Source organism: Channa argus, chromosome 1 (assembly GCF_033026475.1).
Source record: "Channa argus isolate prfri chromosome 1, Channa argus male v1.0, whole genome shotgun sequence".
Lineage (NCBI taxonomy): Eukaryota > Metazoa > Chordata > Actinopteri > Anabantiformes > Channidae > Channa > Channa argus.
The window spans coordinates 47,646,963-47,669,510 of NC_090197.1; the positions used below are offsets into that span (position 1 = coordinate 47,646,963).

General features: G+C 39.7%; 1 protein-coding gene across 1 annotated transcript in view; it reads right to left on the reverse strand.

Moving 5' to 3' along the window:
* Window positions 1-22,548, reverse strand: part of fbxw4 (F-box and WD repeat domain containing 4) — a 53,270-nt gene that overhangs the window by 17,637 nt on the left and 13,085 nt on the right. Inside the window, exon 6 of the mRNA XM_067528183.1 lies at window positions 1,321-1,386. Within this exon, the coding sequence (XP_067384284.1) occupies window positions 1,321-1,386 (66 nt within the window). The remainder of the gene's footprint in view (window positions 1-1,320; window positions 1,387-22,548) is intronic.

A 22,548-nucleotide genomic window follows, 5' to 3' on the forward strand; every position in this document is an offset into this window, starting at 1 on the left:
ATGTCAGGGACACTTTTCCAAAGAAGATATTACATTTAGTCATTTAGCTGACACTTTTATCCAAAGCAATATTATTTGTTTGGTAGTAGTTTCCAGTTTCTCTAGAAGCTGCTCCTGCCTAAAGACTAATAAGGTGGTGGTGGCTGTTCAGCTGATTCGACATGTTAAATCAATCAATTGTATCAATCAATTGTAAGAAATAATTGCTTTTCAACCATGTGATGCTCCTGTAATTTGTATTTAGACACACCTGTGGCAAGTAACAGGTCTGGGCAATATAGTAATCACACTTGCAACCAGTTAAAATTGAGAAAAGTTGACTCAACCTTTATATTGTGTTTCACACTGAGCATGGAGAAAAGAAAGAAGTGCAAAGAGGTGTCTGGATTTGAGAGAAAAAAATGTGGAAAAACATGGACAATCTCAAGGCTACAAGTCCATCTCCAGGGACCTTAATGTTCCAGTGTCAACTGTGTGCAATATCATCAAGAGGTTTAAAGCCCATGGCACTGTAACTGACCTCCCTGGACATGGACGGAATAGCATAATTAATGAAAAATTAGAATCAGAAAGCTGCGTCTCCACCAGAGATCATGGGTCTTCAAGCAGGACAATGACACGAAACGCACTTCAGAAAGCACTCAGAAATGGTTACAAACAAAGCGCTGGAGAGTTCTGACATGGCCAGCAATGAGTCCAGATCTGAATCCTATAGAACATCTGTGGAGAGATCTCAAAACAGCAGCTGGGAGAAAGAATCCTTCAAATCTGAATGACCTGGAGTGTGAGTGGTGCAAAATAAGTAAAGAGATGAAAGAAACTCATTCACGGTTAAAGGAGGCGATTTGATTTCAGTTATTTTTTCAAAGGGGGCGACAATCATTTTCTCCAGTGCATATTTTGGGTTCTGTGTGGAATTGTATCAGATTTGAATTTTCTTCTGTTTTTTTGCGTTGTTCCAATTCAAACTAAAACAGTAACATTTGCAACTGCAACACTTTTCTGAGAGAAGAGTTGCATTTTCTGACAGAATTGCAAAGTGGGTTTTTTTTGGCCATGACTGTAGTTTGTACTGTATATTTGTTTTCCATTGTCTTTCTCTTTCTCTCATACAAGTGCAGAATGTGCAGCACTACATGCTAGTTGGCTCTTGTTTTTGCATTGAGCTCTAGCACGAATTGTTGGCCCAGACGAAGCAGCAGTTGGTCTTCGTCCCCATTAGTACTTTAATAAAGCTTGATGTGTTACAGCCATTATAGAATGATTGTGTGTCAAGTGTACAACAAGGATGTAGCATGTCATAGCAGCTTTCTGACTCACCGTTCAACATCCCAGATGCAAAGAGGGGAGAGGTTCTCGCAGCACGCAGTTCCCGTTACAAAGGAGCTGTACACACATACAGAGAGACAAAGAGAGACAGAGATTATATTCAATTATTTGTTGAGAAGCAGGTTGGTGCAATATCACCAATACTTAAGTACCAGACGGTTGTGATGAAATGGGACCTGATCTAAGGGCAACACTTTCAATTTATCAGTGAGTCTACATTCCAACCTTTACCAATGTTCATGAGCTTTGAGTAGTGACTGAATAGACATTATTGCAAATACAAACAGATGGTTAGATAATTAGTTACCTTTGTAGGGTGGAACCAACCAAGTAGCCTCAACAGAGAGGGCTGTCTGTGTGTACCAGTTTGCCTTATATATATGAAGGTAAGGATACAAAAAACTATAACTATATAACTATTAAAAAATATTATCACTGAAGCCTTCTACTGGAAGTTCTCCAGGAACATCCAGAAGGTAGGAGACCCTGAGGTGTACACAGAATATGCTGGTAGTTTTAAATGATTAATTTGGGCTGAGAATGTTTTGAGATAGCACCAGAGGAGTTGGAAAATCTTTAATAGATGCTTTCTACTTCTATGATCCTCATAGGAAAATTGTTTTTGAGCCGCTGCAAATCGAGAATTGGTACCACTATGATGGGGACTTCAGTGCCTTATCTAAGGACAGTCCAACACCCAAAACATTTAATTGAAATTTTCTTGCTCTTAATACAAGTTGTCTTTACTTCAAGTCTAAAACACTAACCTAGTGTAAACAAGTTTTCAATTGATAAACTTTTAAACATACAATAATCCTCCTTGTCCATGTTCTAACAGTATCCAAGTCCATTAAGTGTTCATTAAATTATGTCATTGAAGGTTCTCTGTCGTCCAGGTTTGGCTATGCAAAGTTGAATCACGTCAACTGGACGCTTCTTCTTCTTCACTCTGAACAAATGCGAAGATGTACATCAACAAATATGTCCTTCAGTGGGTGTTTTTTCCACACTGCAATCTTATAAACCTCTGTGCAAAATTGAACAAATCGACAGGTACAGTAGATCCAAAGCACACTACAACTACCATCACTATCAGGACAAAACCACGTACAGTAGGAGTTAAAAGAATTATCCAATAAGGATAAACTGGAAGTTACCAATTCAATTCCCTAACTATAATTATATCTGATATAGTATTTTTACAGCTACTGATTAACTGAAAAAACACCTGATGAAGGTAATCAGCACTGGGTAATTTAAAAACAAGCAGAGCAGGGGTCTTCAAGGGGCAGGATTGAGACCCGCTGAAGTAAGCAGCACACCCAAACCTGTCCCTGCCTCCAATACACCACACATTGTTTCCCAGCAGAAGAAAAGAGAAGAAAACTACAACACTCATGATCCTTTGATTGGAGTGGCAGGTTGGAATTAGCAACCTAGGTATGCACAGTGAATGCCACGCATGTGGAGATTCGGGGGGCTGGTGAAAGGAGAGGGGAGGAGCGCTGTGGGAGAGGGTTGACGGGGTATGTTTGGCTGTTAGAATCTATGTAGTGGGTGGGGTGGTGACCAGGGGTGCTGGTGGTAGGGGGGCTTCTGTTGAGCCAGGTCTGAGTCTCAGGGCTTAGTGCCCTCCTACAGGGTTGATGGACAGGAGGGAGGACCCACTTTATAGACACGGAGGTAGTTACTGACAAATGCAGTTAGATGGAGGAGAATATTGTAGATGGAGATACAGATACAGATTCATTTCTGAAAACCCTGAAGTGCGGGTAAAAGGGAAAAGGTCTCCTTAAAGAAGGATACACCATATTGATTTTCATTTTCAGTCATTTCATATCATCTGTACATAAAGTGACATATTAAATTGTGGCAGCTTTACACACCAACACATTTGAAGTCATAGAATGTAGCATTTCATGCTGCTTTACCATATTCCATTTTAAGATGACGTATCATTAACTCAGTGTACAAATAGTGTTCTACAGGCAGGGATAGACTTTTTTGCCATTGTGTATCCATAGACAATGGCTGCATCACTAGCATAATTCAGTGCATTTACATGCACTTAATTAACCAGGTTACAATGGGCTTTCTCGGGAAAGCTGATTTCTTACTAATGGGAAAGCTGTTTTCCAAAATCAGCTAGGGGATTAGGGAAAGCTGAGTTCCCCAGGTAAAAGACACTTTCATAACCAGTAACTTAGATAAATTATATTTTTACTGGTAATTGGGAAACCAGACTTCTTTTGGAAGCCTGGCTCACACATCACTGCATAGTGACAGTAAATGCTTTTCTCCAACTTTCTTTCTTTTTTGCTGTATTTGTGTTGTTACAAGGTATAAATAAATACAAATAAAATCAAAATCAACATTAGAAAGTGACTTAATTAGACTTCTACAAGGCACATTTTTGTTCAGTTAAATTTTAAGCAATGCCACTTCATCAAAGTCCACACAATATAGTACACATAGTATTTGGGCCTAAAAATCTCAGAAATATGTTTTCCAGCCATATCGTTACTCAAGATGTTATATTTTGGTCTACAGTACTACTCCCTTATCACCGTCTTGTTGTGCTCCCTTTTTTTGCATAATATTACATGATCAAGATTTACTGAGACCACTAGATCCAGTAGTTGTATATATATATATATATATATATATATATATATATATATTTAGTTCTGAGAAGAACATATAATGTCCACTGAATCGTATGACTATTGTATGATTGACAATTGTCTGTTTGTCTGTCTGACTGAAACATCAGTCTGGTGCACATAGGAACACTGAAACAGGTCTCACTCGCTTTAGACCATGAGGAGATTGCTTCCTTACTCCCTTTCAATGGAAGCAATGGGGTTAAAATTTCCAGTCTTGGTTTACTACAAAAATGTATTCAAATGTGCATCTTAAGCTAATATGAGGCTTTGGCCATCTGAGTTTAGTAGATCCAGTGCATATCTTTTAAAGTTAATTAAGGTACATTCCAAAGTTAAAGTTAATGTTATTTTAGTATAAATTGACTTTCCCTGATTAGATACATTTGAAAGGAAAGTACAGTTTGGCTTTTGTGTGGCGCGAGTGCTACAATAATGTGACAAAGCTCAACACTAAAGCCAAGCAGGCACTGTACACTTTAATTAATAGTGTAAAATATGTTAACTCTTACTACATGTTTTAATTGACCTTCCAGCTCAACCAGAAACTCTGACAGTCAATTGTCCGCAATGAGGAGCTCACACTGAACATCTGCATAAAGCCTCCAGTCACTTTTGCAATGACAACTCCAATAATGGTCATTCACACAATATGGCTATGTCCTCTTTGTTAACTAAACAACGTAGCTTTACTCTTTTTCATTCTACAATGAAACAAGAACAAGAGGGGTAGAAGAATAATAGGGAGGTGCCTGCAGATATCATTAAGGGTCTGTTTTCCAGCAAAGATCTGTTTTATGTCAGAGCAGTTACTAAACCATCAGCCACAACATAAAGCCTTAGATATATTTACACTACTACAATAATGTTAAAATAGGCCTTGTGTCATATTTAGAGGCATGTGGGACAAAACTGGAACTGCTAACACTGACTTGACAGAAATTCAACTGATCTTCCGGGAGCAGGTAATTCAGGCAGCTGAACACGCACCGGGGCCAAAATCATATCAAGGCACTTTGCATAACAAGTCAAGACTCTATAGACTAGAGAAAACAGAACAAACTCTTCTTGACCAAGCATTTAGGCCAAAATTCCATCTGATTCTAAAAACAGTTGGGCGCAACTGAATCACCCAGTGGCCAAATCAGAGTAAAAACTAATTAAGTCATACAGTGTTTGCCAGGCTTAGCATAAATATTAATTTGCTTAATATTGTCCCAGCATGCTCACATGTGGCCTTTAAAGGCATCACGAGATACATTAAGATACATTTCTGATCAGCAGGTGAAAACAAAAGTAGAAAGATGCTGACAGAAAAGGTGAAAGAAACAATCACATTTGTCAAGGTTACTTTAATGCAACAATCAACTAACTGTATTTACAGTGTACCTGGAAAGTATTCAAAGCACTTTTTCCACATTTTGTTATGTTACAGCCTTATTGCAAATTGGATCAAATTCATTATTTTCCTCAAGTTTCTGCAAACAATACCCGATAATGACAACATGAAAGAAGTTTATTTTAAATCTTTGCAAGATTATAACATAAGTAGTATATAACATAAGTATTCACAGCCTTTGCCATGACACTTAAAATTGAGCTCTGGTCCATCCTGTTTCCAGTAATCATCCTTGAGAGGTATTTAATATTTCATTGGAGACCACCTGTGGGAAATTCAGTTATGTTAACATGATTTTCAAAGGCACACCTGTCTATATAAGATCCCACAGATAAAAGTGCATGGTTCATCTTTCAACAGGACAACGAGCCTAAGCACACAGCCAAGACAACTAAGGAGTGGCTACGGGACAACTCTGTGAATGTCCTCAGCGTGTCTCAGCCAGAGCCCGGACTGGAACACGATTGAGAATCTCAGGAGAGATCTGAAAATGGCTGTGCACTAATGCTCCCCATCCATCCTTCAAAGAAAATGGGAGAAACTGCCCAAAAATAGGTGTGTCAAGCTTGTATTATCATACTCAAAAAGACTTGAGGCTGTAATTTTTGCTAAAGGTGCTTCAACAGTATTAAGCAAAGGCGGTGAATACTTATGTACATGTGATTTTGTTTGTTTTTTATTTTTAATAAATTTGCAAAGATTTCAAACAAACTTCTTTTACATTATTGGGTATTGTTTGTAGACTTTTGAGGAAAATAATTCATTTGATTAATTTTAGAATGAGGCTGTAACACAACAAAAAGTGGGAAAAATTAAGCGCTGTGAATACTTTCCGGATGCGTGTATGTTAAATGAGTTGCTGTAATTGTCACCATACTGTTGACCGATAAGACTGAAAAGTTATTGTGGGAAATCGTTTAATTATATCATCATATTGTGTGTCAAGAAAAAAATGTGGAAGAGATCACAAAGAAGACTTTTGAACAATCTTCCATGATTTCACACATGAAGCAGGTCTACAGCAGGTACTTCTTGGACCCTGCAATGAGACTGTTTTGGTCAACTGTTGTCTAACTTGTAAATAATGTTCAATTCAAACAATTTTCATTAGGGTTTGCTCCAGGTTGACTGCATACATGCTGCCCTTTCCTCTGACAGCCAGAGTAGGATGTTGCAGGTGAAGGTAATTTTGTGTTGGAGGGGTTGAATAGGTGGAAAGACTAGGTGATAGTGGTGTTGGTGGGGAGACGTGAGGCATAGAGGCAGCTGTCAGGCCCGTTAAGCAGCGAAAACCATTGGTAATTGGTGTTGGGCAAACTCATTTATGGCCCAAATGGATCGGGTGGGGCCAGGACCGGTATATGCGGTGGGTGACCTCTGACCCTGCTGACACAGGATACAATAGGGTTACGGTCACACTTACTATCTGGACCCTATTACTCTCCATTACTCACATTACTCACCCCTGACTGGGCTGTGGCACTGATGGACGCAGGGTGGAGGACACTGGCCATACAATGAAAGTATGACTCCCACCTTGCCTTCCTAGCTTCCTCACTCCTCTGAAGCATCATCCAGGCCTGGTCCGAGATCAAAGCTTGCACTGATATTATAGCTGCTAAGGTCAGAGCCTCTCTCGTCTAATGTGAGGCAGGTGTCCCCCTAAACTCTCTCTCTCACACACACAGACACACACACACACACCTCTGACTAAACAGTTACCCTCCTCCTCCCCCCCACCCACTCCTCCTCTCCTCATTAGCAGCATGCTGAGCCTTTGCTGCCGTTTGGGTAACCTCATCAGCTGGCTGCATTATCTAAGGGCCTGTGTGGCAGGGTCACACAAACCAAGTCCTTAGTGGGGAACCCAGCCACACTCATACACACACCCACACCCACACACACAAAATGTGTGACAGCCCCTGCTGGGAGCTGAGTCCAACAGTACCAACATTGTTAGCTCTAAATCAACAAACTGACCGCACAGACTGTCACCATTCTCTGAAAATAGTTCAGTATGCAGCAATGTCTGCTGCAGAACTAGCACTCAGAACATACTTGATAGGTTCAACAGTGAGGTGGATGGCCAAAGCCTCAGGAAAGACTTAAGTAAACCTTAAGGTTTTGGTCCATTGAGGTACATCATCAACTATGCCCTCCATCGTAAAACTTAAGTGCATATAATATGTAGTGAAAGTAGTGAGTCAAAACTGACACCCAGTGTCTGATTTCCACCAAATGTTGCTCTGTTGCTTTCACTAGAAGCAGAGTGTGATTACAGGACAAGTCAGTAATAGTTGGGGTGCTCTGTAAAATGTAAATAAAAACAGAATGCAACGATTTCCAAACCATTTGAGACTTACAGTAAACAGATCAGTTACAACTTAACAACCAGTGGTCTTAATAATGTCATGGAGGGCCAGGGTCAGCCTGGCCACTCTGAGCAGTCTTTAGATACACAACTCTATACACAGCAACATGTGATTACACTATGTGCAGAGGTGGTAGAAATACACAAACTCAATACTCAAGTAAATGTGCAAGTATAAGTTTCAATCTTTTACTCAAGCACTGGTGCTAGGCAGGTTATAGACATTTTACTTACTTGCTACAGTAAATAAGGGTTAAAGGTCACTGTTGGTAAAGGTGAAGCTAACTTTCAACATTTTATGTGCTGACAGGTGGTTAACATATATGTACATATTTTAGCTTTTGTTATTTATAATATTTTTATTAAAAAGGATATCATATATTTTATATTAAGTGTACACCGGTTTTGAGGGGCGGCTGTAGGTCAATTGCTAAGGCATTCCTCCACGGACCACAGGGTCAGTGGTTCGATCCCCGGCTATATGTCGAAGTGTCTCTGGGCAAAACACTGAACCCCCAACAACCCATTCCCCTCCCCAGCTATGCAGTCCGACAGAAAGCCCGATAGAAATTGGGGAGGGTTGCTTCAGGAAGGGCATCGGGTGTGAAAACTGTGCAAAATCAACATGTGGACAATGATCCACTGTGGCGACCCTGAACTCACGGGCAGATACCGGTTTATGGTGGGTGTCAGCCAGACAGCATCAAATCACACAATGCAAAAGAATTCGAGTCACACACTGACAAATATGTAGCAATATAGAGTGAAAAATACAATAAAGTAGGTACTGAACAGCCGCTAAAATCCTACATCTAACAAGTACTGTATGGGGGAAAAAAATTAAAAAATGCTCTCAAATGATGTGATTCTGGCAAAAATTCTAAACGAGCAAATCACAAAATAATTCATCAGTTTTAATAATTGATTTGTTGTCTTTGTAATATTTACAATTAAAATAGGCTTGTATTATCTATATTTACCAAACAACCAAATTGTCCTGTAATAGGGCTTGTGCTAATGTGGGGAATCATTATTGTGGGCCTTCATCCCATAGTCTGGCTCAGCATGTACAGTGATGCTTTGGAGAGTGTATGTGTATATTGCACGATTTTAAATCTCACACTGACATAGTTGTCTGGCTAAGGAAAAAGAATTGAGTATTTGGCTCTACTGAAGGACTCAGCTGTACTAAATATTCAAATCCAAATGACTAAATTTAACCGATTTTTGCACATTATGAATTTAGTTTGAAACATCATGTCATTAAAACTGTAAGTCTATGCAAAGTGTCAAAATTATAATGGGTTTAATTATTCTTTGAGTGATGCTAAGAGGTGACAGAACAATCTAACCCCACATCTTGCCAGATGGTGGCTGTAATGCACAGATGAGAGAATGGGATGTGGAAACAAATGAACTAGGATTGTAATTATAGATTTTTCAGTTGTATAAATGTTTTAAAACAGTATATATACATTAACAGTGTACATGTCAATCAAACCCTGCAAAGTGGCAAACTTGGATCATTGTACCTGATACTTTTGTACATGACAACTGAATTTAAAATTTTAATTATAGTACCAATTAATTGACTGATTAATTTTTTCAGCTAATTAACTATTTGTGTCATCAATCCCATCTTATTTTACATTTGCTATGCTAAAGCTTCCTTAAAGAGTTAAAAATGTCAGTGAGTGGAACATGGCTGTGATGACACCTGTGACTCTGGCTGACAAATGATTTAAGTGTTTGCCTTTTATAATAGCTGTCTTGATTTTTGTTAGAATTAGCAAATTCCAAACAAGTCTTCTATGAAGAGGACATAATACAAACACAAAAAGTAAGTCAGTATTTATCTCAGCCTCTGCCCCTAGGACCAATTACACATGAATGCAAGGGAACAACCCACATCCCCACTCTGGGAATGTGGAGGCATTTGGCTCTGGACTCCAGGGGTGGTTTAGCTTTGCCCCGTCACCCCCCACCCCTCCTCCTGTCAGAAAGAGGGTTGTTAATTTGTTGCGCTTGACCCCGGGCTTTGTGCTTGACGTGTAACTAGTTTGTAAAAAGTGCTTTTATCTGCTTTCTAAATATGTCTGAGCTCAAAGGGTTATGATGCTTTTATATTGGTCAGGGAGGGAGACAATGGTCAGAGGGTGCAAGTGCTGATCACCGCTGACACACACACGCACAGGCACACACACGCATGCACACACACGCAAACACACACAGTCTTACTCTCTATCTCTCTCTTTTTAACTCGCTGCTTCATCTCCCTCACTTCTCTGAGCCATTTCTTACACACTTATATTCATGGGCAAACGTATGCATGCACACAAACATGCACTTTCTCTCACAAATTCACACTGTCATGCATGAACACACACACATACAGACCCTGTTTTCCCATCCCCACCCCCCTGTGGCCCTTTTGGCTTCTGTTTGTCTCCCCTGTGTGTAGGTTCACCAGGACATTCCTCAGTCGGCCCCTCGGCTCTGTTCAGCCGTCCGGAACAGACCAGGACCCAATGCAACTGTTCACATCATACGCTACGGCACACCAATGTTAGGTAGTGGTTTCAGTGTTAACTTTATGAAAACAATAAGGCCCTGTGAGTAGGGAAGAAGACAATCTGTGAAAAACAAAAATACATATAATAAGTAGAGAAGACTTACAAAGTCAGTGAGTGACACAGCTAACATCAGCTATCAGGAGCCACTGTAATAAACATTTGGTCATATTAGACCTATTACAGTGATCTGAACTGTCTCATTCTAACTCTTATTAGACTTGGTAAGGGATTCTAGCATTTAGTAAAATGGAAAAAAAGCACTATTAAAAGCACAAAAGAAGATTTCTATATAACTGAGTAACCCTTGAGTATAGTTAAATCCATCAAAAAAAAATTGTAGGAATATGCGCATATATCTGTCTACAGCGGGCTGCCATCAAAAACTGTGAGACTGTGCAAGACGACTAGAGAAGACACCAAGACACCTCCTCGGAAGGAGTCATAAGCTTTTGTAGCTGAGAAAAAACTGAGCATGCAACAATTGTTGTTGCTGGGTTCTTACCAGCCAAAGCTTTGTAGGAGAATGACAAATAGATTTTGAATCTCTGCTAGAGTTTGTCTGAGGGCATGTGGAAGACTGTGAAGTCAACTAAAAGAAGGTTCTTTGATCTGAAGAAACCAAAACTATGTCCAACTAGCTCAGTTGGTAAGGCAGTCATCCAGGAACCAAAGGGTCAGTGGTTAGATCCCCGGTCCCGGCTATATGTCGAGATGTCTCTGGGCAAGACACTGAACCCCCAATAGCCCATTCCCATCCCCAGCTCTGCAGTGCCGGTCCAAGTCGGGTAAAAATGGTGGAGGCTTGCATCAGGAAGGGCATCCAGCGTAAAAACTGTGCCAAATCAACATGCGGACAATGATCTGCTGTGGGACCCTGAACTCATGGGATACGCCGAAAGTACCAAAAGAAAAAAAAAGACTAAATACTATGTTCAACAAGACCCAAGCACTGCTCATCATCTATGAAGCCTGGTAGTGGCAGTCAAGCCCAGAGTTGTGGCTGGACTTGACAAGGGTTGTTCACTTATGATGAAAACATTTTATATGCACTGTATTGAATTGTGACATTAAAATGACATAAGTCTATAGACACAGTTAAACTGTCACATTTTTAGATTTTCTGAACTTTCTGCAGTTCAAACATTAAACAAAAGTGGGTCATTTTAATGACCCACCAGTCCATTTTAACACCAGTCTTTAAATCAGCAGTTTAAGACAACATTTACAATAAATGGCATATTCAAGTCATCTCTTTCAGAATTTTAACTAGCAAAACTGACATTTGTGTTGCCTTTCATTGAACAAATCTACAGTACAAATCAGGGCTGAACTGGAAACATTTGTAATTTGAGTTTTGACATAATTTAAGTGCTAATGAACTGCAGACACTGTGATCTTAGTTTGTCAGGATAATGAATGATAACATGGGCGTTGGCAAATTTGCTAAATTATAAAGGAATTCAGTGAAATCAACAAACTGTAAATATGCAGGTTTGGTTCTTTATAAAACAATTAAACCCTTTTTTTGACAGTGTTATTAACCTGTTTTTTTCCCTTAAGTTCATTATATCACTGCCTTTACTCATCATTTAATCATTAATTGGGTTAAAAGGCAACAAACATTTTTGTTTTGTTTTTGTTATAAATCTTATCTTTTGATATTTTTACTTGATCTTGTTAAACAGTAATCTATTTATTAAAAATGTAGCTTCCTCAGGAGGTGGAACATTTCACAGCACAGTTTTTAGAAAGATTTAGTTTGAAAAAACAAAGACTATTTGAAACCATGCGAATGAGAAAACAGCAACCAACAACTAACTTAGAGTTTGCAATGTGCAATCGTTTGGTTATATTGTTGTGCTAGTCAATGAAAAGAAGTGTCCGTGACAAGTGTCTGTATGGTCGGGTCGGTGAGGAGCGTGACTGACAAGGTTTAAATTGGGATCCCACAAGACGCAGAGCTTCAGTGATCACAGAGCATTCTCCTGCTCAAAATGTGGTGGGAGTGACGCTTATTAGGATAATGTGCTGTATGAATAACACTGTGGATACTACACATCACACACTCCCACGCTGTTAGGGCCCCACGGTGGCCAGATCAATGTACACCTCAGCACTTTCACTATAATGATTCGGGTTTTTAATTCAAGTGTTTCGACCAAATATACATGTTAAAGAAACTGAAGTGAAATCTGCATGTTCCACTAGAAGGGAAACCATGTGAAACTTCTGCTTTACTAATCTTATCCTACAACTTGGATTTCAATATGCCTTAAAATTAAAGAATAACTGACATAAAATCTAGGGCTGAAACTTGATTACAAAATTAGTCAACAGTCAGAAAATGAATCTACAATAAATACGATATTTGAAAATTATAAGTGAAAATGAGTGAAAATTTCTTCTATTTCTTGTGAGAATGTGAAGCTCTAAAGACATGATTATGAGCTATTTCTTTCTATTCCATGTCATTTCTATATTAAGATTGGACACATTATTCGTGTTGATATTGTGATTTGGGCTACAGCTGTAATTTGCTTTCACCCTCAGTTAGCAAGGCTTTTATTTTTTATACTTAATCAAAAAATAAGCAGATACTCAGACTACATGATAATGATACATTAGTTAATAATCTAGCACATTTAGAATGAGTTAAATAATGAAAATGAACATTGTGGTGCTCTTTCTACCTAATGTCTATTGTCTTTCATCAAAGTGTCCCATGGGTTCAAGGGTCCAAGGGCTGGAGCTATTGCTGTACTGTCATTAAAGGAAGAATCTGTGATTTTTAATATTGAGCTGGTAAATAATGTTATGTTTTTCCTGAAAAGCAACATTTTAATAAGCAATGGAAGATTTGGCTACTTTAGCACATTATCTGTATATTCTTTATTCACAAGGTTTATATTAACCATCTGAGACAATGGAACTAAAAATAAACAACCATCTTTTCCATATAATATTCTGCAAGTATTGTTTTAAACATTCAGTAACAGACTGTTGTTTGTCTACACTTTCTTGCCAAGTGATTACATGAAAACACACTTCCTTGGTAAACCTGAGACCTGAGCACACCTGTATGAGGCCATTGTATAATGAGAGGCCTTTATGTGCTCTGTGTTTGTGTGTGTGTGTGTGTATGTGTGTGCAGTAAGTGTGGTGTGTCTGCAAGGTGTGTCTCTCTTCAAGTGAATGTCTGTCTGTAATGCATGTCTGCATGAAGCTATCTGTGTGTGGAAGGAATGTAAGGTGTGTGAGAGTGTGTGTGTGTGTGTAATGAGGGGGTTCAGAGGGAGCTGTGATTATTCTCGCCTCCTGCGGTGCGGGTCTTCTGGCTCTGTGGGCCCCAGGGAAAGCGCCCTGTATTTAGCGTGTGGGAACGCACATTCTGCCCCCTTATCGCTGCATTGTTGCAGCCTCATTCTTTTCTTCTCTTTTTTAAAATAATTGAATTCTTGACTCCTGAGCCACAGGGACGGCTCGGGAGAGACCAAAGAGAAAGACATGAATTTCAGGCTTTTTCTTGTGGTTGAGTGGGGCAGAGCAGTGGGGGTGAAATTGGAGTGTGTGAGGTTGGCTGGTGGCGGCGGTGGTGATGGGGGTGCAGTCAGAGAGGGCTGGCTCTGGCTGGCTGGGTGGTTGTTGTGGCGTCACCCTGTACTTTGATACTGGAGGTCGAAGGTCATCCTCCCCTGGCGGTGGTGAGAAAGTGGCGAATAGGGGATGGTTTATCCAACAATCATGTTCTCCTTTTGGAAACTTTCAAAAGCGCTTTTGGCCCCTGCATCATCTTTGTAGTTGTGCTTGAGGTATTCTAGACAAAACAATTCTATCCCCCTCGCTGTTCTCACCTCGCTTCAGGGTAGCTTCTCCCTTCACTGGCTTCTGCCCCCCCAACAAATGGTCAGTGTAGCGTCCCCCCCCCCCCCCCCCCCCCGCAAACATCACCCCAGCTTTAAGGCTATAAGGATACCCACCTACTCTGGCAGGAAATTGGCACAGAGCAGTGCGTAGACATTACTGGTTCTGAGGTACTTGGCTCCCATTTTCTTATTAGAAGAGTTTCAGTGTTGGATTATAACACTACTGGCTTCATTAATGTATTAAAGTGACAGCTTGTTGCTGTCAAAAAGACATTTGTTCATTTTTGCTTTGATAGACATGACAAGACTGTCACACAAAGAGGCCCAATGCTAGCACTGTATTTTGCATGTGGTGTCTGAGAGGAATGGTGTCAAGGGTTTGATATGCCTCAAAATAACTAGTGTTCAACCCTCAAGTGGGGGTATTTACAGCTATTTTTGGGTACTAATCAGCAACTTTAGATTTGTCCTTTACTAAAGAAAAAATACTTTCACTGAGACTTCTGACCAAGACTCCACCAACTTTTCAATATCTGAACTGATGGTAAATCTTTGTTTAGCTGGCAATTTCAAGATATTTAACCTATATTTTACACCAGGAGCTGCAAACTATAAAAACCCTTAGCATTGTATTTCCATAGATTTAGTTCCTACTCAGAACAGGCACTTTCTTAGCCTGGTAGAAACCATGAGTGACTTTAGATTTAAGCTACCGTGTTAAACAGTGAGCTAGTACAGATGTCATATTTTGCCACCTTATATTTACATTTTTCATGCATAACAGTCCCTATTTAGGTTTAGGACATGCGGTCAGTTTATACAAATTAGGTCCCTGAGATCTACAAGATAAGACAGAAGAATTATTTTCTTTCAGCAGTGCTACGATGATTATATATATTCATTTTAAAGTAGCAAAAACCTTGCAGTGGTTTTTGTCAATAAATTAGGTAATTATATATGTATACATTCACCATTTACCCCCTCATTTGTTTGACTGTCAGTAGGCATACAGCAAATTGGAGATGCAAAAATATGCCCTTTGTTGTTTTTATTAAATCTAATTGTTTTTGAATCAAGAACCACCATGAATCGAATTAACATGAAAACAATCAGAATCAAATTAAATTGTAATAAAAAAAAAAATCTTACTTCTTGTGGTCGTGCTGTCAATTAGTTTTTTTATCCAGTAGAACAAGACAAAACAATCTCCAATGAGCTACTGCAAACTGTAGAGTGAACATTCCACATGTTCCACACATTCTTGCAGACCACAAACATGGTCACGTCATGGTTACATCAAATCACCAATTTAGGCAGCTGCAGCCTTAAACTATGCTATAACCTCGTACCTTAAACATCCAGCTTTAGTTTTCTGTACATCACACTAATCCATTGCGAGTAAGTGTGTGCTAAGGGAGAAATTCTGTTTTGGTAAACTGAAGTATCAGATCAAACTCGGTATTGTCTGATGTCCAAACAACTCAGATTCAAACAACGAACAAAAAGAATGAGTAGTAATGCTCAACACACTAAAACGATATAAAGAGAGTCTGGCTTCACTAATGCAGAACAATATTTGTTGTTTCACATTTGTTTTGACTTATTGGAGAATTTTAATTTAAAATAATACCTGCATCCCCATCTTATATGTTAACTGATACAGTGTAAAACATGGTAGAACTTCTGTTATGACAAACTCCCCCTGCTTTACCTGCTGTTTAGATAAACCTTCCATCAAAGCTACATTGCTGTTATATTTTGCAGCAGGTAGCAGCACCATGAATGCAAACTGGAACGAAAATCTATCAAGTGAATAAATAAATAAAATAAAGTAAAAAATCGGAGAGATTTTCCAATCCAAACCCAAACCTCCTGTACACGGAACAAAGCTATGAGCTGGTCATTAGACCAGCTGAGCACTGAATTTAAAAGCAGTTTGGTCCAATAAACCTTGTCAGCCATGACCCACTGCTATACATCTGCAGCTGCCCAGCCCAAAATCCAACATGTCAGGTCTTGTTTAAATAAGACTGGTGTCCGCAGGAAAAACCTTAATCAACCACTAACTAACCACCTACTCCACTTGCCTCGACCCTATTCCAGGTATATAGCAAAATGAAATGAGAAAGAGAAAAATGAGAAACACAAAGGAAAAAATGGGCAAATTCCAAAACATTTTGGCAAATTTCTTAAATCAAAGTTGATACTTAAAATCAAGATCAAGTCTCAAATAGTAGAAAGCCTGAATGAATAAAGCAGACTGAGCAGCGGACAGATCAGTAAAGTTACAAGGAATTCCTGTGCCATGGCATTCTGCCATTTAACCTTTTGGCCAAAGGGCCATCGTCATGGGTAATGAGAGATCTAATAGGATGGACGAGCTAGCGGCTCTGACCAGGCACCAGAGAGTATTCCGGGAGTGGAGCATCATGCTGTTTACGGAGTCATGGCTAACCAAGCTAACACCAGATACGGCCATGGCTTTGGACGGATTTCAGCTGATGCGAGCAGACAGGAGGATGGAGAGCGGTAAGAGAAAGGGAGGGGGGCTGGCAGTATTTGTAAATAACAGATGGTGTAACTCCAGTCACATCACTGTTGTTCAGAGCCGATCTGCTGTTAGGACATTGAGCTGTTAGCCGTTAGCATGAGCCCGTACTATCTGTCAAGGGAATTCTTGCATGTTATCGCGATAGCTATGTATATCCCTCCGTCAGCTGAAGGTCAAGTGGCTTGTGATGTTCTGCCTTCATCATTATCTCTGGAGATTTTAATCGCACCCCTCTATCCTCCACTCTGCCCACCTTCACCCAGTATGTGTCATGCCACACAATAAAACACTGGACGTATTTTATGCAAACTCCAACAAGGAATATATCTCAGGCATATACCCCTCGTCATCTTGGGAAGATCTGATCACAACCTGTTTCATTTGCTGTCTTTATGCAAGCCCCTTATGTGCAGGAAACTAGCTGTCTCCCGCACAGTGGGGACATGGTCTGACGAGATTGAAGAGGCCCTGAAGGACTGTTTTGAAACAACTGTGTTGGAGGAATTGTGCAATCACCATGGGGAAGATATTGACAGTTTAACAGACTTTATAACAGACAACATCAACTTCTATGTGGAGAACACTTTACCCCTAGGATCATGGATAAACCCTGATATAAATGCTCTCCTTAAGGAGAAAAAGAGAGCCTTTAAATCAGGAAACAAGGAGGAGCTGAGAACTTTGCAAAAAGAGTTGAGAAGGAAGATCAAAGGAGGACAAACAGGCTACAGGAGGAAGATGGAGGACCAGCTGCAGCAGAAAAATGTTATCAGAGTGTGGAGGGCTCTGTCCACACTTCTCTCTGAACTACCCTCAGTTCACAGCCAACACACTACAGAGCTCTCATGTATCTCCATAACCCAACCCCCATGCCAATTCCCCTATAGCTCGCTGGAGATTGAACCAACAACTGCAAAATTGGTGGACACCGCTCTACCTTCCTGCGCCCCATCATCATAGCCTAAAGCTAAATAAGGTGCCACAGCTGTGGAAGATATCCTATGTGGTACCAGTCCAGGCCAAAAGCCTTTGGGGACTACAAACTAGTGGTTCTGACCTCCCATCTAATAAAGATGCTGGAGAGGCTGGTGCTGACCCATCTCTGCCCTCTGGTAAGTCCATCAATGAACCAACTTCAATATGGCTCTCTCTCACCTGGAGAAGACTGGGATGAGTCATTTTTTTTGACTTCTCTAGTGTTTTTAATACAATCAAGCCTGCGCTTCTAAGGGGTAAGCTAGAGGATGTGGGGGTGGACCAACACCTGTCCACCTGGCTACTGGATTACCTTACAAAACGATCACAGTATGTGAAGGCTCACAACTGCGAGTCACATGGCTGGATGCACGGAAGGCCCGAAGGGGACAGTTCTTCTTCACCGTCTACACTGACCTTTTTTGATGCTGTGGTGGCCTCAGCCATCTTTTATGGCGTTGTCTGCTGGTGCAGCAGTATCTGTACAGCAGTCAGAAAGACACTGGATAAGTTGATCAGGAAGGCAAGCTCAGTCCTGGGGATGCCTCTCGATAAATCACAGTAGGTGGAAGAAAGAAGGATGGTAGCCAATCTATCATCCTTCCTGGAGAATGAATCCAGAAGAATGATTCCAGGAAAATATTTTCTCACCTCAATTTGCTTAAGAGCAAGGCATAAATGACACGTAGATCTTTAGAAAAGGAATACGAACGAATACGGTTGCTGTAGAGGTTGGTAACTAATTTCAGGGTTGCCAAAGCTGGAATGGAGGTGAAGACTGGGAATATGGGGTGTGCAGTGGAGACACGTTTTAGTAAAGTGTTGTTTTTGTGCTTATCATTAGAGTTGCTGTAGAATGGTAAATGGTCTGCACTTATATAGCGCTTTTCTACCTATTGACACTCAAAGTAAAAAAATAAAAAACAGGTTTAACAGGTTTGCAGGTTGAATCACATCTGAACCGGCTCTAGCACTGGCCTAGCACTGGCCCAGAACTAGCACTAAGTTTGTGTTGGTCAGAAGTTGGCAATAGCAAAAAGAAGACACTCCTTGGATCATAGCGAGAGGAAGGAACAACACATTTCCATATCAAACCAGCAAACCTTAAACACGGGTATCCTGTTATGCTCCAGACATACTCAGACACTAGGAGTTGTCAGTGACCTCTGGAGCTGGTTTTCCTCAAAGAACTCTCTATACGTGACTAGATTCCTGCTTCTCTCATTTTGTCACCAACGTGCTTCACTGTCTGGATGGTAATAGCCATGATGCACAGTGCCTGGTGTGACAATGTGCTTGCTCTGCCCAAAAAGTTGAATCATGTGTATTAAAACCATAGACTTTTTCCAGATGCTCCCAGAGTCTTATCAATGCAAAGTGGCTTCCATCTAGCTACTCCACCATAAATGTCTAAATGATGTAGCACACCTGAGATAATCATCCTTCTGGAGGCATCTCCTATCTCTGCAGAGGATTTTCAAGTCCATTCCTGCTAAATGTCAGATTACAGTCCTGGTGGTCCTAAATGTGTTTCATTACAAAGTTATGGATGCTAGTGTGCTACTGAGATCACTCAAAGCTTCAGCAATGGTTTTACACTTTAGCCATGATTTATGCATTGTCGCAATTCTATTGTACTTTATGGCTTGATTTTTTTGTCCTGCCATGCACTGCATATAAACTATGTTCAGTCAACTTAATTTGCCACCATTGGACTTTAGGTGAGATCTACACACATCCAACAGATAAATAAAGCTGGATACATCTACCGAAATTTTGAATATCTCAGCAAAAATGTTGAATTAAATTAGAAATGAGGTATTTCAGTCTTTCAGTCATTTCATTTGTCATTACAGGTTTTTATGTATGTAAGTTTTATGTAAGTTAAGTAAAAAAAAAAAAAGTACAAATTTATTGACTTATTGATTTACTGACGTCCCCATTTGCCAAATTGATTGAAGTTGATTCTGCATGCCACTTTACTGTTGTATCCAAAGTTCTAATCTGGCTGGGGACCTATGCTGCACATGATACCTCAAACATCATACCTCATGTGCAAATTGCATTCAAAACAAAAAGCAAGACACTAAAGGTATATTGCTAAAATAGGCGTATTAAACTACATTCATTTGAAAATCTGTATTTACATCCGAAGTTAATATAAGCTTTCATTTTACCTTTCCCTCATAGACCCTGCGGACCAACAAAAAACAAATTTCTCCCATAATTCCAACAGAGGTGGTGGTCTTCAGAAAGAGAGGGCAGTATATTGAATTCAGCTTGGCAACTTTGGTGTGTGCATTTTTTTCTGGCTAGTGTCTGTTTTAAACAGCAATCAGACACAAGTTGACTTTTCATGTACAGCAAACATTGTGCCTGGACCCTGATCTTTGTTACATGCAGCTACATTTATTTCAGTTACTTACATTTTGGTATATTGAAAAACAACAACAAATACTTGTCAATGAATAAAAAAATTATTAAAACATATGAATAGCTATTTTAAGTAAAGGAATTAATTTATTGAACTAAAATTACATTTAAAAAGATCAAATTGCAAGGGAACCATCTAAAAACCATGTACAGTAGAGATTTACCCACAGAGGGACATAATAAATAACAATGCGAGAAATTATATCCAACCCTAATTTACCCCCCGCTACGTCCTGCAGAGCCACTTCATATTTTATTGACCCCATCCAATATAAGCTCCACCACAGAGCACAGAGTGTTAGCATACAATATGGCTTGGAAAAAGGAATTTGAGTGAGAAGCAGTCTGAATGTTGGGGGGAAAAAGACAAGGTCCATGGATACTGATTGGATCCATCTATTTTCCACTGTGGCAGGGATCATGGACGGGGGTGGCGTTCAATCTCTAGCCTTGGCATTTCACTGCAGTCATAATAATCCTCACGAACAGACCTTGAGATACTATCCAGTGGAAACCAGAAACACCAGGATTGAAACAAAGGTGAAGTGAGTTTTGTTGGATAGAGCAGTGTTTCATTTATTAAATAGCAGGTCTACACAAACCAATTTCTCATCGGTTGTCTGCTGATTTACGGAATGCATTTGCAGCATGCATGCTCAATGCATTTTACCTACATGTCTTATGTGGCTTGAAGAGATTTGCCAACTCTGATCAAAGTCCCCCAACTTTGGGGAAGTGTGAGACCAAAATCATCCTTGTAACCCTTGTCTTGGTTTGTCAGCAAATTCTTAATCCCTGCTAACCCTTATTATACCAAACTAACATTTACAAATCGCAACAAGTCTGTTAATGTCTGCAGGGAAGTAACTAAGTAAGAAAACCAGAATTTTATGTTTTTAAGCATTTAATGTACACATAGTCTTCAATTTATGATTTAAACACTGGTTTTGGTTTATCATTTGTTAAACTGAACATGCAAAACTGTAAAAATCTGGTTAAAGTGTGTAGGGTCCAGATTTGGCTGTCCAGAATGCTTCTGTAGTAGTTTGTAAGCAGGAAAAATCAGCAAGACTCATGTTGTTCTTATGCCTTTATGTTTATAGAACGTCCTGTATTTGTATCTGTATCTGTCCTATATTTGTGTCTTATAACTTGAACTCTGTATCTGAATGTGTGAGCGGATGTGTGTGGCTTCATACCAATCCTGTCATGTCACTGCGAAAACTAATAAAACCCCAACTGTGCAAACTGTAAATTAAAACAGAAACCAATGACTTGCAAATCATTTAAAACTTGTATTTGATCGAAAATTTTAGAAACCATATCAGAAGTTGAAAATTGGAAATTTGATCACTCGGCAACATCTTGACAATAATGCTTTATATCATTAAAATGTTGAGAGAACCTGTGCACAGGTTCAAAAACTTCATTAGTCATGATTTTTAGGCTTTAGGCTTGTCCCTTAAGGGGTCACCACAGCAGAATGTGTTGCGCACGTTGATTTGGCATGAGTTCTTATGCCAAGTGCCCTTCCATTTTATCCAGGCTCAGGACTGGCATCAAGGTGGTGCTTGGTGGCTGGGCGGGGCCAAACCCGTGGCCTTCTGCATCCCAACCCAATTCTCTACCATTGAGCCCCCAGGCAGCAATAAATAAATAACTTAAATGGAAGGAGATGCAAACTTCAACCTAAACTTGACGGAATATAATTCATGGAACTTTAACTGGCACAAATGTTCTTTCATGTAAGTAAAATTATTTTGTACTTGCATTTACACCAAAGCATTGAATTTGTGTTTTTACGCCCTTTGTCCTGTTCCAGCTTTTTTTGAAAGATTTTGCTGGTGTTGAATTCCAAATAAACAAAGAAACAATCAAATCATCTGATATGTTGTCTTAGTACTATTCCCAATAAAAATAGGTTTTAGAGGATTTGCAAATCATTGTATTTTCCTTTTATTTACATTTTGTACCGCGTCCCAACTTTGTTTTAATACAAATTTTAATACAAATGTTAGTTCCTAACATTTAGACAATACACAGTAAATTCATTGTGAGTATTAATAACTTCTACAAGGAACATGTAATAAGTCTAACTGCATCATAATATCAGCACAGTATGTGTGGTGGAACTGTGGGTTTTAGGACTTTTGCCCCTGGCTACAAAACACTATTTCATCTCCTCTGTGACTTTTTAGCTAGGCTTATGTTTAAACAACTTAGAAGAAAAACTATAAGTTACTTTGTGGGCAGAGCAGTTGTGGGTTTAATAGGTTTATCAGTGAGTTGACACCTGGTTTCCAGAAGAGTTTTAATTAACCAGGCCGTTGGTCAGTGACAGGTAAGGAGCAGGTTTCCATTATCAGTGGGTAGTGGGCTGAGGCATGGTCT